The following is a 17,184-nucleotide window of genomic DNA, read 5'->3' on the forward strand; positions in this document are numbered from 1 at the left end:
TCTAGTTTTAGTGTGATCTGTTTAGGGTTTTGAAAATTATGGGTCACAGCACATAGAGGACATAATTTTGGTTTGTGGCCTTAACTTTACAATAATCAATGCACGTTACATTATAAACCCACCACCCCCAGGAGATCACTGACCGTCAGATGAAAGAAATGGTTCGTTTATCATGGGAGGTATCACCAATGTTGTGCGTGTTTCTCACCGATAGGTTGCGGAACTCAGAATTGCTCGTGCGTGAAGTATCAAGGTTGGTCAGGAGCAACCCACAGGTGGGTAGAGAAATTCACGGTGGCACGTGGCTAATACCATAAAACTGCCATGACTTTGCTATTAATTACTTGAACACAAAAAGCTATTTTAATGCAATTGAATTTATATTTAACTGCAATATGTTGGGTAAATCTGGCCTTGATTCAACACTGATTAAAAATACGAACAGTAGACGTTTATCATAGAGGAGGTAGTTTAAGTCTGTTAAATAATGCAGCTGTAATTCTTATGTAAAAGTTGGAAATAAGAGGCATTTGCGGCAGATTTTGGTTGTGGTTTAATTTTTTTTTAGTTTTACCAAAAACCTTATTTTCCACACAGGCTGCCCAACATTGTCCCGAGGCTATCAAATACCTTGTGACATCACAGACGGTTGATTCTGATTCTCCAGAGCTCCACCATGTGGTAACATGGGCGTTGGGTTCGCCAAGTACCGCACTGTCCTATTTTTCAAGGTGGGTTATGTTGTTTCTATTTAAATAATGAGACGATGCTATTTAGGCGAAATATATCTTTTATTATACAATTGATTGGACTCGATTTTTGTCTGTTATGTTTTGGTAGCACCAGATCCTGTCTTGTGGGTTAAACGTTGGTTTTTTATAAGTAAACTGTCGATTTTGTAAGACGTATGGAGCCAGTTTTGTTCCTAATTCTTGGAAGGCATAAAAGTGTGATTGGCTATTTGTACACTTTTGATAAAGCCTTGTGCCAACTTACCACGTATAAACCACGCCCCCCTACAGGTTATTCAGTCCCCACCCACTAACAGCTCAATACTCGGTGAAAGTGATGCGAAAGTTTCCACCCGAAGCGATTCTGTTCTACATTCCCCAACTTGTACAATCCATAAGGTGAGTGGGGGTTTGAAGGTGTTTGGGTGAATGTGGGGGTTAATATGGAATTATTATAACATATATTGTGTCACATAGGGTGTTATGAAATATTTCTTTATGTGTGCAATCTATTAGATGAGTGTGGACTTATTCAACGCATGTTTTTACATAAAATCATAGGTGTCATGTTATATTGTTTGCATAGACACCTAACAGCAAAGTAAAAAGCTAGTTTCGGCTAAAACCAGAACTAAAACATATGATGACATCCAGTAGCGCAGCCATAAAAAAATAAAGGGGGTTTTAATCAAAAAATTAAAAAAAAAAATTGAATTTAAAAAATTTTTTTTTTTTAATTTCTGTTTTTGGGTTTAAAGGGGGGGTCGCGACCCCCTAAACTTCCCCTGGTTTCGCCACTGATGGCACCCCTATTTAAAACCATGCATCTCTAATGTTACGCCCAATGTTAAAAAAATGTTAAAAAATATTACGTAAATATTTTTTGATTAAATGACTTTCTCCTTACAGATACGACACGATGGGTTACGTACAAGATTACCTTATTTGGGCATCAGGTAAATCACAATTGTTGGCCCATCAAATTATTTGGAACATGAAGACAAACATATATGTGGATGAAGATGCTCATCAGAAGGTTGGTTAATTAAATAATTGTTAAACAATTGTTTAATTGAGTTTATTGTGCTACTATTTAGACCCCACTGAGACTCAATAATGAGTGTAATGAGCGTCTATAAGTTTTAATCTATATGGGTGAGGTCCTACAGTAAGGCGAGCCATGGAACCTGGGATTTATGCCAGAGTTGGCCCATTACCCCAACATTGTATATGCACATTCTATTCTATATGGGTGAGGTCCTACAGCGAGGCATGCCATGGGACCTGAGATTTATGCCAGAGTTGGCCCATTACCCCAACATTGTACATGCACATTCTAATCTATACGGGTGAGGTCCTACAGTGAGGCATGCCATGGAACCTGGGATTTAGATCAGAGTTATCCCATTACCCCAACATTGTATATGCACATTCTATTCTATATGGGTGAGGTCCTACAGTGAGACACACCATGGAACCTGGGATTTAGGCCAGAGTTGGCTCATTACCCCAACACCAAAGCTGCTTATGTATACTAGTAAAAATATTGCTATAACTTGTCATTACACCCCCAGGACCCAGAGATAGGCTCCACACTTGAGCAAATTATTGAAACAATTATCTCCAAACTATCGGGGCCCTCGCAAGACTTTTATCGTCGTGAATTCAAGTTTTTCTCGGATGTTACAGCGGTTTCTGGTACGATTAAACCTTTCCCTAAAGGCCCAGAGCGAACGGCTGCGTGTTTGGAAGCGCTAGCTGGTATTGAGGTAGAGTGGTTCTATGTTGGTTTTAAAAATATGTTTCTGTGTTGATAATACATATCTTAATGCAAGTTGGGAGCTTCTAATAAGTCATATAATCTTGGCCGAACTGTCAAGGGAAGATTTTCCATCCATTACCATTAAAGCCCTTGTAGCCTATCTCTTAATCCTGTACCATCTTACCCCATGTACCATCTTACCCCACCCACCAAACCACCTTGCCCCATGTACCATTTTACCCCATGTATCATCTTACCCCATGTGACATCTTACCCCGTGTACCATCGTACCCCAGCCCACTAATTCATCTTACCCCGTGTACCATCTTACCCCATGTGCCATTTTACCCCATGTACCATCTTACCCCACCTACCAAACCATCTTACCCCATGTACCATCTCACCCCACCAATCCATCTTACCCCAGGTGTTAGAGGGCTGCTACCTCCCCAGTTCCCCCGAGTCCCTGGTGCTCGACATCGACCGTAAGAGTGGAACCCCGTTACAAAGCGGGGCTAAAGCTCCTTATTTGGCAAAGTTCCGGGTCGTCGAGTGCGGGATCAGTGAAGTGGAACGACTCGGTTCAATGGTGGGTTTGTGATGTCATAGTTGTGCGGTGTGATGTCATAATTGTATGATGTAATAAATGTTTGGTCAGTGTAATAATGGGGGCTAAAAAAAAAATAGATAATTTTGGAAGAACTATTAGGTTTGACGCTGCTATTTAAAAAGGAACCCTTATGGGGTAACAAAAACTTGTGTTCTAAAATTGCCCCTATATTAAAAACTACCCCAACATTGCCCCTATATTAAAAACTACCCCAACATTGCCCCTATATTAAAAACTACCCCAACATTGCCCCTATATTAGAAAATACCCCAACATTGCCCCTATATTAAAAAATACCCCAACATTGCCCCTATATTAAAAACACCCCAACATTGCCCCTATATTAAAAATTACCCCAACATTGCCCCTATATTAAAAAATACCCTAACATTGCCCCTATATTGTTATGATCTTACCCCTCACATACAGACAACCCCATATGAATTGCCGAGCGCCGAGAACTTATCGTGGCAAGCCGTGATATTCAAAGTAGGCGACGACTGTAGGCAAGACATGCTCGCGCTACAAGTTATTCAGCTGTTTCAGAATATCTTTAAACAGGTAAATGGTTTATGTGGTTTATGTAAACTTTGAGGTAAAGCTGTTTACAAGGGTGTTGAAGGAGTTGCGTCTAATGTAAAAGACACAGAATGTCTTTAACCATGTAAGTTGCCATGGAAAACTTAGGGTTAAGGGTAAAGTATGCTAACCTAATAGATGGTTGAGATGGGGGGTTAGGTCCAACATATAAAGCGACACTTTTTAGTTACTTTGGCAAATAAAGAATAATACAATAGGCTCCACACCCATTAAAATGGAGGGGAGGCAAGGATAGTTAGACACACAATCCTGTGAAACAAATCCAACTTATTGGTTGTAATGTTTACTGATTAATAATTAATATAGTACAGAAATCCCAGATTTAGTGTCCATTGCTGTCGTAACTTTGCTTTTCGATTACTGTTCCCAATTAAGCTTTATAACAAGTATTGGACTAACTTAATTATATACACCTAAATATGAATAGCAACCCACTATAACTGATGACATCACAATATTACTTATGACATCACAGGTAGGGTTGGATTTATATTTATTCCCGTATCGAGTGGTGGCCACCGCACCTGGTTGTGGCGTGATTGAGTGCATCCCTGATTCGAAGTCAAGAGACCAACTTGGAAGGCAAACCGCTATCGGGATGTGAGTTTGCGTGATGTTTGGTATATTGGTATAGATGTTGTAATTATAAAAGGGTGGATGGTCTATGTTTTTTCTTTATCATCCCAAAAAATAGTATTTGTACTAGAAATGTCATATCCGGAATAAAAAAAATGGTTTGTAGGTTTATTAGGGAATTCATTGTATCGGTATGTTATATTTAGGCAAGAGATATTATATATGTATTTATTGCGAGATTGCAGGAAGATCTTCTTTATATCGGCCGAACAGCATAATATAGAGAAATGATATAACCATATTACATTAAATCACCTTCAAATTCCAGTGTTTCCCCAACTTTTGGTATTCCCCTAACCCCGGTATTTCCCAGGTACGAATACTTCCGCAACAAATACGGCGACGAGAATTCTCCCAGGTTCCAAACAGCTCGTCGTAACTTTGTGAAGAGCATGGCAGCTTATAGCTTGGTGTTGTTTATACTTCAGATTAAGGTGGAGTGTTGTTGTTTACGTAACAATATTAAAAGTTGTAGGATGCTGTTTCTGTGTTAAAGGTTTTGAGTTTGAGCTTTCATGCTGCTACCATTGTGGGTGTATGTGTCCTTGGGCAAGACACTTAACGGCAATTGCTCCAACCCAATGGTGACTGATGGGTTGTCCAAATTATTAGCCATACATAAAAACAATCAACCACAAAGTAACATACCTGGTAACTCATAAGCGGGCACAAGATGTATGAAACACCCATGTTTTAACAACTGCCGTTCATTCATTCAATATATATTTTTTTAGTTTACCCTATTATTATGTTTTACCCTGTCAATTAAACACAACATGTCAATCAAACCTTACCTGTCAATCAAACTGACAGGACCGTCACAACGGCAACATAATGTTGGACCAAGAAGGCCACCTCCTCCACATAGACTTCGGGTTCATGTTCGAAAGTAGTCCCGGGGGCAACCTTGGATGGGAACCCGATATTAAACTGACTGAGGAGATGGTGATGATAATGGGGGGGAATATGGATGCACCCTCGTTCCAGGTGGGTGGGTTAAGGTGGCTTTATGTTTCAGTGTAGGGGGTTGGGGTACTAGGTTCGGAGCTTGATGCTGCTACTATTGTTGGCGTATGTGTTCTTAAGCAAGATACTTAATGATAATTGCGTTAACGCAGTGGTGACTAATAAGTTGTACAAGATAACAGTCATAGCCAAGTGGTTAAAACAGTCACATTGTAACCAAAGGATACCAGGTTCAGTGCCCAATGCTGCTACTATTATAGAAATCCTAGGGCGAGGCACTTAGTAATTAATTCTTTTGTTTATTCTTAAAATTTTTGTAGTAAAACACTTAGATTGTTACAATTATGACATCATTTTAAGTTTTTGGGTGAGTTCCATAGGTTTAAGCAAGAGTTGTTTTATCACCCAAACGCCCAGGCTGCATATTTATTAATGCGTCTAAAATGACATCACAATCGTATCTGTTACATTACAGTGGTTCATGGAGTTATGCGTCCAAGCGTATCTCGCTGTACGACCGTACCGTGAAGACATCGTGTCGTTGGTGTCCCTCATGCTGGACACGGGACTCCCATGTTTCCGTGGCAACACCATCAAGTTGTTAAGGACGAGGTTTCAACCATCGGCTTCGCCCAAGGAGGCCGCGCAGTTCATGGTTAAGGTGGGGGGGTGTAGATGTAACTTTTTTGGTGAATGAATGAATAGATGAATGAAAAAGTGGGTGGTCGAATGTAACTTATATAGTATAGGGCCCTTTATTTGTGAATGAATGAATAGATTAATGAGTCAATAAGTGAGTGAATTAATAGATAAATTAATGTCACTTTATTAATAAATGAATGAGTGAATAAATTGTTACAAGCGCTAACCACTGAGCCACGTGTGTTCAGTAACTCAATCTAAACCTTATCCCCAGGTTATCCGTGATTGCTTTTTAAGCAAATGGAGCCGAACGTACGATATGATCCAGTATTACCAAAACCAGATCCCTTATTACTGAAAATTATCAAAAATTTTCAAGGTAAAAATTTTGGGCAAAATTATGCAAATTATGTTGAAAATCTAAATATTTTTTAAAAATATTGTTTTAAATTAAGTTGTTTTTAGTATATTATGTATAAGAAGCTATGATTGGTGTTTTTGGTGGCTTTGTGTGTTAGTTATAGTACAACCAAAAAATTCGTAGTTTTGAAAAAAGATTATTTTCAACCAAATATTTAACTTTATTTATCTTCAAAGTGAAATTATGATGTCATAATGAGGTTTATTACACTGTCTATTAACAAGATACCTGTGATGTATTTTAAAATAGAAATATTATATAATGCAATAATATTATATTTTTATGTTGTGTTTGTTTTAAATTGGAATTGTTACAAAGACACTGCCGTGTATGATGTCATAAACACAATTGTTTATTCAACAATCAGAAAATATTTTTATGGCACTTTATGCAAATTAGGCTGATTTTTATGATTTTAAATTTTCTTCCCAATAATTTTACGGTGAAAAGGTGCAATATTACGTCATAATCGGTTAGCATTGTGATGTCATAAGTGGGTCTTTTCAAGTGATTGTTGCAGAATAAATGAAGCATTATTATGTGATACACAATATATGGTTGAATTTGGTATTCTGTATCTTGGGTTTAAATTATAGGCGCCAAATCTGGGGTGTGAGGGTGGGCAGGTCAACCCCTAATTTTTCTGCAAGTTGGATTTGTTTCACAGGATTGTGTGTCTAACTATCCCTGCCTCCCTGGTGTCATTTAAGTAAATAAACAATAATGAATAAAAAGTCTTGGTGTATTCACTGTATTGTACAAAATTTGTAAAATAAGATAAATGTGTTGCATCGCTAACGGATCCAGATGATTAGTAAGCCCCATACTACCTGAACCATTGCCTTGATAATTTAATAAATTTAGGTTTATTTCGTAATTAAACAGGAACACATAAATATTTAATCATCAAATAAATGCGATAATCGATCGCGATAATTCGTATCATCAGTCGATAATTCGTGGACAATCATTTCATATCTTGTTTTATTCAACTCAATTTGATCTGGTGTCCAATTCAACCAATGATGTTTACTCGCTATACGAGGTACTACATAGGCATTGAACAAATGTGGTCGAAAATTCATCTCGCAAGTTGACATCAAGAATCCACAAGGTAACCCAATAACTGCAGCTCCAAGCAATCCAGTAAAAAGCATCCCTACAGGTCCTTTCATTACATTATAAGCAGCAAACGGTATACCAGCTCCTAGTAGATAGTGACTTATAGAATCTTGTTTCCGATAAATACACATCGTTTGCGATATTGTGATTAACGATCCAGCGAGAAACCCGGCTCTCCAGCCCCACCTAAAGGAATATCTGCTCATGCCTCGAAAGAACGCGTGGTGTCTCGCACGTAACGCTTCAATCCTGTAATTATAAAACTGTGATTTATTCCCTCTGTCATGGTCCTTTACAAACTGCTTGCCATGCTCATAAGCCAAACCTGTACCAATCATCATAGCACTTATAATGGTTCCCCCTTGTAGAACACTGAGGTTAAATTTATGAACAAGTTCTTTAGACTTGTAATCCGGGGCAAAGCGTTTCGGAAAAAATGCGATTTTTATTCGGTCCCAACCACTAAGTTTCTCTGCCCCCACTGGCATACTGAGCAGTAGATTAACTTTGGGATATTCTTTCCAACCAAGCTCTTTTACACTTTCAGTTGGTTTCCATTTCAGAAAATATTCTTCTTTTGGCAGTTTAATGTCGTTAGAAATTCCAAAAAAATCATGGATTCGCCTAAATTTTATTCTACTCGCGTAATTTAAGCGCTCGCGCGTCACGAACTTAAAAAAGTATTTTCTTTCTACATTTTGGGCTTTAATTTCTTGATTCAATATTTTTTTCAATTCCAAATTCCCACCAGCTCTGACGTCAAAACATATTCTCCTCAAACGGAAAAGTTGGTCGTCCGTAAAATCGTCAACGTTAAAACGATAATTTTTTAAACAGTTCCAGTCTTTTAGCTTATACATTTGAAGTGACCGTTTAGAATTTCCTATTACTGCCTCATGTCGCTAAAGAATATCAAGGTATGCAAACTAAACATAAATTATGTTTGTTAATGAAGTTATAAAACATTATTTACCCTAAAATTATTTATTTAATGCCAAATAAAACACAAACTGAATTCAGATTTTAAATTTTGTGTTCTTTTACCGGTAATTCCCCTAGTTCGTTCCCACGTGACTTTTGGCCAGAAATAGTTAAATATATTTGCGGGTAGTATTTTTAAGTAGGCAAACATTTTTAAACCAAAATTGCATTTTCAGGAATCAAATTAATGTGAATAGAGATTTTAAAGCTTTTTTACATACTTTAAAACGACCCCTTAAGTCAGGAGTCGGCTTGCCACTTTTACACATACAGTTCAATTCCCCTTCTTCTTAACTTTCCATAAGAGAGAGATGAGCACTGCGCATTACAGAAGTGTTGCGGCCAAGTTAGTAACGTTTTGTGTTGCATTCTATCGTATATGTATCGTTGTTCTGCGAGTTTAGCAATTGGTATTCAGTAAGCAGGCAGTTTCTAACATTATACTATAACTTATGCGTTGGTATTCAATTACTAATTGCGAAGAATAGGTTGGTACATTTGTACATATTATTTTAACTAAACAGCTGCAATGCAAGCTGTTGTGAGGCGACAACAGGGCCCACAAGCGGAGAGAGCTGTAAGAAAAGATCTTCATTCACTGCATGAACATCTATCTGACTGGGGAAGTGCTCTTGCATCTCAAGAAGAGAAAGAGGAAGAAAAAGGATCAAGCATCCATGAAAATATTATATCGTTAACCCAACAGTGGAGACCTCTCTCGCAAAGCTTTCAAGATTACGAAGCTAAAAAAGAAGAAGATTCATCTGTTCACGAAATAATCAAAGTGTGTTCACAAAGGTATCGCCCACTTTCTGCGTCTTTTCAACAATGGCAAAAATCTCCGATCCAAAAAGTGGACAAGGCTCTTCCCAAAGATGTTGGAAGCTTAAGTTTGGCGCTCAATGATTGTGACGACCCGTTTTCGGCAACTTTGGATGATATTTTAGAATGTGAAGAGGATCATATAGAGTCCTCCAGTGAGTTAAAGGAAGATCAACCCAAAAATCTACACCAACATCCAAGATCAGAAGATCTGCATCCAAGATCTGAGGATCAAACTCCAAAATCTGGATCTAGAGTAAAGTTTTCACTTGAGAGGAGTGAAAATGTTTTTAAGGAACAAGAATTGGAAGAGATTAAAGAAGAAGCCGACAGCTTTGTTGATAATGATATCTCTGATGATCCTGTACAAAGAAAACTTGTATTTGATGATTCGGATACATCCATGCTTGTTAATGCTTCAAGTTTAATTGAAGAAGTGGAAACAATTGAAGAGAAATATCCAGCTGTTACGGAAATTCCAGTTGCGCTTGACACGGCATATAAGGGTGATGGAAATACCATTGGTGACGCTTCACTTGCTGTCAATAAATTTTTTTCTAAGGCTGGGGAAAGTGAAAAGGTGGCTGAAATCAAAACAACAGAACCAGAGGTAATTATTGGGGAAGAAAAGTTTGACCGAAATGAAGTGAATGTTGCTCTGCCATCTGTGGTAGAATATGGGAAAAAACAAATTATTGTGCAAGAAAATACAAAAGAATTTGTGAGCACTTCTAGCTCAGTGATATCTACTAACCATGTAAGCATTGGAAGAAATGGGAATGGTAGAGAAATGGAAGAAGTCCAGTTGGTTGGTGAAAGGTCGTTGCAAAAGGAGGAGTTTATTTATTATGAAAACCAGAGTTACGTTGAAGTTGAAATGAAAGATAACTTGGTTGTAGTGGCAGATGTTAAAACTAATGCTGGGGTGGAAGAGGGTCATGCAGTGTCTGTTGTAACCAATGTATATGGGAGGAAAGAAGAAAGATCAGGGGATGAGGGAATGCAGGTGTATGTGAAGAATGCACAAGAGAAGATTGTTGTGGCGGAGGGACTTACTGCGAATGAGGGAATACAAGACCAAGAAGCGAATTTGGAGATGGAACAGACGAATGCAGAGAAAGTGGTGAATGTGGAAATACAGGAGCATGAGACGAATGTGGTTGATGTTAACCGGATGAATGAACGAAGAGCATCGGAGCAAGTTGTGAAGAGCATTATTTGGGAAGATGTGATGTCATCTGTGATGGGAGGAGTTAGGAAATCCGAAACCTCATCTTCGTCCTCCTCTTCTTCTTCCGATGATGATTTATCGGAAACCAAGTCTCCAGATGACGATTGCTCTTCATCAGCATCTAGTGGAAGCTTTCCTCTTCCACCTCCGTCATTGTTTCCTCCAAAAAGTCCGAAAGAACACGATATTTACAACTTTAATATGGGAACAGATGATTCTGGCGACAATGAGGAGTTTCCACCACCTCCTAATGCTCCCACTCTTTCTCCCACTTTTCCTCCTCCTCCTCCCCCAACTCCAGCAGTGGTAACAAATGAGAAATTTCCAAAACTCGATGTTGAAGTTCTGAGAGTCGGAAAAGACTTAATTCATGTTGAAAGTTACGAACCTAAGGTACACACACATGTAGAAACATTACCAGCTAATATTGAAGTTGTAACTCTTGGTAGAGATATATTGCATCTAGAAGTGTTAGATGAAGAAAAAGCCAAAGTAATTGGAAAACATAGCGTAGAAACTGTATGTGAAGAAGTTGTTACGATCCCAGAGGGTGTTGATTCCAAAGAAATGCCAAGTAATGAAGAGGGAACAAAAATGGAAGAAGTTTTTGAAGAAAACAAATATTTGATGAAAACATCTGAAGTTGTTTTGGGTTCAGCTGAAAATTTGAGTCAAACGGAAGAAAATGTCCAAGAAATTTGTGAAGGTGGAAATGTTTCTGTTTTAGCAGAAGTTTTAGATAATATGGATTCAAATGTTAAGCAAGAGAAAGGATCTGTTATTGGTGAAGTTCATGTTACAGGTGGTAGCTTTGTAGGTATGGGTCATGTCCTTGCTGGTGGAGATGGTCAAAAAGATGTTTTTCATGTAGAAGCTACAAGTGATGATCAAGATTATGGTTTTGCTGATAAACATAAACATGTTGTATCTATTAAAACAACTACAAGTGATGAACATGAGAGCATCAGATGCAATGTTAGTGAAAAAACAGCTAAAGAAGGATCTGATGATAGTGATGACCATAAAAGTGGTGTTGTTACAGTTGGAAAAGACGACGCCAAAAAAGAAGGTTTTAAGGTTGATGATGTTGCTGTCACTACTGGTTTCGACAATAATGATGGTGGTTTATCTATTAAAGAGATGAAAACAGATCAAAGCCATGAGCAAGTAAGTAACAAACATCCAAGTGATGAAACAAATAAAGAAGAAGGTTTTAAAGTTGGTGTTGATGCTGTTGTCACTGGTTATGGGTTTGTTGATCAGGTTGTGTCTGTTGGAGAAGGTGCAGGTCGTGGAGGTTTCAATGATAAAACAACTAGAACATCTCACAAAGTGGATAGGGATTCTCATTGTAAGGTTGTAAGTTATGGTCATAGGAGTCATAAATTCTTTCTTGCTGATAGTTCTAGCAATGGTGGTTTATTGGATGATAGTGTTGATGGAGTCTCTTTGTATGCTGTAAATGATGCTGAAAAAACAGATCCCGATGTTGAAGTCTGTGATGATGTTGACTCTGAAGAAGTTGTTGATACGAATCATAAAGATCCAGTTGGTACCTCTGGTGGCGGAAAGCAGAATCACAGAGATGTTGTGGGGGGCAACGAAAATTTTCGTATGGAAATAGTACAGGGGGCAAGTAAGGGAAATATAGAAACAACAAAAACCGAACATGTTAGCGCAATAAAAATCGAAGAAATTACTGTTTCTGATGAATTTAAATCCAAAGCATCTTCATTTACATCAGAAGAGAAAACCATATCTGTTACAACTACATTAGCTTCTAAAATTGAACCAAAACCTATTAATAGCTTTCCACCAAAAGTGAGCATTAAGAAAACGCCGAAAGTTAAAAGTGTTTTCTCGGCTTTCGAGAAGATTAAAGTTACAGATGACTCTAGCTCTGAGGATGACGTACCAAAGCTTGCAAGCCACAGTAAATTCTTGTTTGACCAGAAAAGATCAATGTTTGAATCATCACCTCAACAATCTGCTCCCAAAACAACAAAACCTTTCTTTAAACCAGGAAAACTAAAGTTCAAAACTGAGCAAAATGTCAAAGTTTTTGAAACTACAGAAACCTTACCTACAAAGTCACTTTCGAAAACTACAGAAACCTCACCTGTAAAGAAACAAGTCAAATTCCAGCGCAATGTTGGAAAACTAAGCGACAAAAAGTCAGATTCAGGTATTGAGACACGCGATACCTTATCAGATCGAAGTGTTAAGCCTCCAGAGGACAAAGCTGCTTCTATTGAGAAAACTGAACCCAAGATACCACCTAAACCTGTACAAAATAAGCCCCTTCCACCCACCAAACCCACTAGCCCCAAATCTGGGGTTAATTTATTTACAGCTAGGCCGTTTACTTCACCAACCTTTGGGTCTTTCCCAACCCACCCCCGCCCCATTTCCCCCCCTGCCCCAAAATCTGTAAAACCGTTTATTTCTCCGAAACCGACACTTCCCCCCAAACCCTCCTCCCCCCCTCTACCCCCAGTGATCCCACCCTTACCAGATGTACAGGATGAAGAAATGGATAATATTGATGAAGGTATCAGTTAGTTTGGTGCCGTGGTGTGGAATTAATTCAAATTCTCCGCAATCTTGTTCAATTATTATCTGGCAATAATTCGTATAATCATTGCTGCAATCTAGCAAGATATAGCTGCGTTGTCAGTTGTATTGTAGGCACCAAACTTGTGTTAATGCAGGGGAGGCAGGGATAGTTTAACACACAATGTTATTAGACTGATTTTGCATCGTTGATTCCAATGTTTACTGATTAATGCAGTGCAGAAAATTCCCGGGTTGTTCTGCCCACCCTGCCACCCCAGGTTTGGCGCCTATAATTAGTGGTAAGAGTGATTATGTTTAGTGATCTGTAGTGTAGATATGTGTCAGCAATTATACGTAGATGTACAACATGAAGCAAATTGTTTTATCACTAATAATGGTATTCCCATTGCAAATATATCCATGTTTGTTTACAATAATGTTACTTCTACTTGATATTAATAATGTTGCAAAACTAAAAGCTTATTTTCCCATATTTTGTAGATGTAGTTCTATGTTTCAGTTTTGCAATGTTCGTATTTGACATAGAATCTGTATCTCGATTGTTTTCCATTGTTCGTGTAACAGTTGTTGATTGTTGTTTACTTTAACAGCTGTGACATCACAATGTCAATTGAGCAACTGCGAAATTTCACTTTAGAGAGGTCATTAAGTTTAGTTGACTTTTGGATTAAGTTTAGTTCCCACGAGAATGTATCTTTGTTTACAGCTAGCTAGGAGGTGTGTAGCTTGAGGAGAAACAATGTTTTACGTTGGTGTTTTTTAACTTATCTTATTGTTTAAAACAACACACTTTTGTGTTTGAAATATGTTGTATTTAATATTTTTATTTGAAAAAGCATTTTTAAGCTTCTATAGATTAAGTGTTTAGCTTAAGCAGAAACAATGTTATAGTTTTGTTTTATAGTGTTTAAATAAAGTGTATGACATATTTTTTATTTAAAGAGTATTTTTAGACAGATGTGTCATAGTATCATGTATTAAAACTGACCACAAAATCTATGTTTTATGAACCCGAGCATTACCTGCATTTATCAGTTAATTGTGATCTCTTGGTTTTGTATCTTAGTTTGACGTAGAAAGTGTCAACCCCATGATTGAGTTGTAAAGTTATCAGCTCGTAACAAGCAGGCATTGCCAAATAAGACCCTGCTTAAAATGACAGAGGTATTTCAGCTATTCGTAATCCAAGTAGATTATGGTGGCCACTAGACCAGAGTTAACTTACAAAAGGACAGTGCCTGGTCTTTTGTATAGAAATATTTGATGCAATTTTTTCGTAAACTTGGATTTAATGTTGTTTTTATTTGAATTTGTTTGTAATTGTAAACAATATTAATTTTTTGAATAATGGCAAACTTTGGCTTAAATCTTATTTTCTGTAGCATGTCATGTCACAAGATCTCACCCATATAGAATAGGATAAAATTTTAAGCTTTACTGATAGGTCCGTTTTAACTGTTGGACTGTGTGAAAATAAATGGGTGTTTCATGTGTCTAATTATTCCTTATATTGACAGGCATTAAGTTATTGTATTGCAGATATGCAGACACTTGCTTGCACAGAAGTCATTATAAAACTTAATAGTTCAGCCATTGGTTTACCTTCATGTGTTTAAATTAGCTAGAATTAATTATTAATAGTGTGGTGTAAGGACCTTGCTGCTGGTAACCTTAAGCTATTAACTTTGGCATTAAACCTATTGGGTAAAGTACATAACACAATGAATCATTGTGTTATAACGTTAGTTATAAAACTTTCTACTTACGCAGGGTTTTTTTAATACATGCAGACTTCTTGTAAAGGTGGCTGTACACAGTATCCGGCATGCGAATTCGTTTGCAAACCCATTACCGAGTTCTGCATGCGGCAGCGAAATCCGGACAAAACGAACGAATTCTGGATACTGTGTACAGCCACCTTAACACTTACTCAATAACTAGAGTGTAATGCAAAATTTTGTACTTTTACCATCGTTTAATAAGCTGTTTTAAAAACTGGAAACAAACAACATACCTTAAAATTCACCCAAAGTTTATGTCAAATGCCATGGCAACCATGGACATATTATCTGGCATTTGACAAATACCATAGTAAAGTTCATGTGCTTATCTTATCACCCACTGCCAGCAATTTCAACTAAGTGGATGGGTTAAAACATATTATGTAGCTTCTTATGTAACAAGCACATACAATTTTGTATTGGAAAGCTATAATACATATTTAGGCCAAGATAAGGTGATATAACTTTAAGCATATCCTATTATTCTGTATCCCATGCTTTATTATACAGGTTTAAAGTAGTTGTTATAGAAAGCAATGTAGCCATTAGCATACCAGACATAACTGCAGAGATACAGACAGATCATGTTATCTTGTATCAGATTTTTCTATTATGAAAATGTATATATATTGAATACGTTGAGAAATATATACACTTTTACAATGGCTTATTGCTTAGTATATAGGAATTTTTCTTTGTACATATATGGTTTTTTATACACCTTGTGCCATTTTACAAGTCACCCCGTACAGAACTTTGAGTGATTGTTTTTTTTCTGACAACTGGGTTGGAGCAATTGCTGTAAACTGTTTTGCCAAAGTTTTAAGTGTCTCGGTTGCAGAAATGTCTGTTTAAAAGTTCCTCTTGCACAAATATGGCTTCTCATCCTGTTCAAAGTTTGTGGTATTTTCATCCTTCAATTAAAGGTCAGATGGGTTGAAGTTCCCCTTGTGGCAACATAGAATGGTGTTACCAAACTCAAGAGGGATTAGCCTTCTTCAAATTATTGATTTATTTTCTATAAACTTTGTATAAATAACACATAGGTTTACACTAACAAGTAATAAAGCAATAAAAAACTAATTATAGCCGACTGCACGAAAATTTATGAGTTACAAGTATGTCCTTACTTTATTAATGTTTAAATAAGGAATTAAAGGTTAAATAATATTAACCATTGTAACAGACACAATTTTAGGCACTTGAATTTGATTGTAATGAGTGAAGTATCATTAATTAGCAATTAAACTTTGTTGTTTTTATATTGAACGTTAATCATCTGTGTACTTGACTACGTTATGAGTATGCAACATCTGCACACATATTACTAATTAATAGCATTTGTACATACGATGTGTACAGTAGCATTGTGCATACTTTAATGCTACAGCTTAGTTATGTATTATTATGTAAAGAGGGTATAATGTTCTATTGCTACCAGGCAAGATATAATTACCAAGAACTAATATTCCGGCTAATACCGTTATAGTTAAGCCTGGCGTCTTGGGCTGGCAGATGGTTTTAATAAAACTGCGTATTTTTTACCAGAAGGTCGGTTCTTGGACAGAGTGTTTGTGGTTAAGGGGAAATAATTTGATATCAAAATGCATTTCCCAGTGTATAGACGTTATTACTTTGTAAAATTACAGGCGTTTTATCGGTTTATATTAATAGACGTTAATCAGTTGATATCAGTAGCCAGGAGGGTATTACGCGCGGTATTTATTGGTTAATATGTTACAGATGTTTGTTCTCACGCCTAAAACAGTCAATTTCGCTTAGAAAATGATCTTTAAAACCAATAAATGTTTAATAACGTGTTATTTGTTTGAATATTTGCGCGCCAAATTCATATCATGCAATTAACAATAGCACTTTGTTTGTTAACAAAGCAACACATTTCGTTTTATGACATAACACAGAACGATTAGTTCACGTAAAATGGGGATTGTGATGTCACTTTACCAGCAAATTCACAATGACATTCATGTCCTTTAAATTACCACGAACACGGCGAACTTTTACGCAAATCGCAGTCAATTCTATTGAATACGTTTGTTTAAGAGCTAAATTAGATACACGGGGTTTTACGGTTACATTAGCAGCGTTAATAAAGCGTCGCTTCGGTATTCTAAATTCCAAGGCTTACAGTTCACAACCTAGCACAGCATTGGCGTAACAGAATTTTTAGATAGGGATATTTCTACACGAAACGGACAGTATGTATGTTGTTGTTTTTTATCTGAATGTTGGGTAATACAGTCGCGCTTTTAATTGATACTCATGCTCTTATAATTAATCC

General features: G+C 37.1%; 2 protein-coding genes across 2 annotated transcripts in view; one reads left to right on the forward strand and one right to left on the reverse strand.

Annotated features, from left to right (window-relative positions):
• The window catches only part of LOC149734470 (phosphatidylinositol 4-kinase alpha-like), a 29,501-nt gene extending 22,580 nt beyond the window's left edge, over nucleotides 1-6,921 (forward strand). The window contains exons 34-45 of the mRNA XM_089881701.1: nucleotides 132-275; nucleotides 598-731; nucleotides 1,023-1,130; nucleotides 1,641-1,767; nucleotides 2,306-2,500; nucleotides 2,921-3,082; nucleotides 3,533-3,664; nucleotides 4,179-4,303; nucleotides 4,653-4,773; nucleotides 5,153-5,326; nucleotides 5,781-5,966; nucleotides 6,222-6,921. Of these exons, the coding sequence (XP_089737827.1) occupies nucleotides 132-275; nucleotides 598-731; nucleotides 1,023-1,130; nucleotides 1,641-1,767; nucleotides 2,306-2,500; nucleotides 2,921-3,082; nucleotides 3,533-3,664; nucleotides 4,179-4,303; nucleotides 4,653-4,773; nucleotides 5,153-5,326; nucleotides 5,781-5,966; nucleotides 6,222-6,305 (1,692 nt within the window). The 3' untranslated portion in view covers nucleotides 6,306-6,921. The remainder of the gene's footprint in view (nucleotides 1-131; nucleotides 276-597; nucleotides 732-1,022; nucleotides 1,131-1,640; nucleotides 1,768-2,305; nucleotides 2,501-2,920; nucleotides 3,083-3,532; nucleotides 3,665-4,178; nucleotides 4,304-4,652; nucleotides 4,774-5,152; nucleotides 5,327-5,780; nucleotides 5,967-6,221) is intronic.
• A 175-nt stretch (nucleotides 6,922-7,096) lies between these two features.
• On the reverse strand, nucleotides 7,097-8,511 carry LOC149734471 (uncharacterized). The gene has a single exon (XM_089881723.1). The coding sequence runs from the start codon at nucleotides 8,348-8,350 to the stop codon at nucleotides 7,268-7,270; it is 1,083 nt and encodes a 360-aa protein (XP_089737849.1). The 5' UTR covers nucleotides 8,351-8,511; the 3' UTR covers nucleotides 7,097-7,267.
• Between the last annotated feature and the right edge of the window lie 8,673 nt (nucleotides 8,512-17,184).

Source organism: Ciona robusta, chromosome 7, assembly GCF_009617815.1.
Source record: "Ciona robusta chromosome 7, ASM961781v2".
NCBI classification, from domain to species: domain Eukaryota; kingdom Metazoa; phylum Chordata; class Ascidiacea; order Phlebobranchia; family Cionidae; genus Ciona; species Ciona robusta.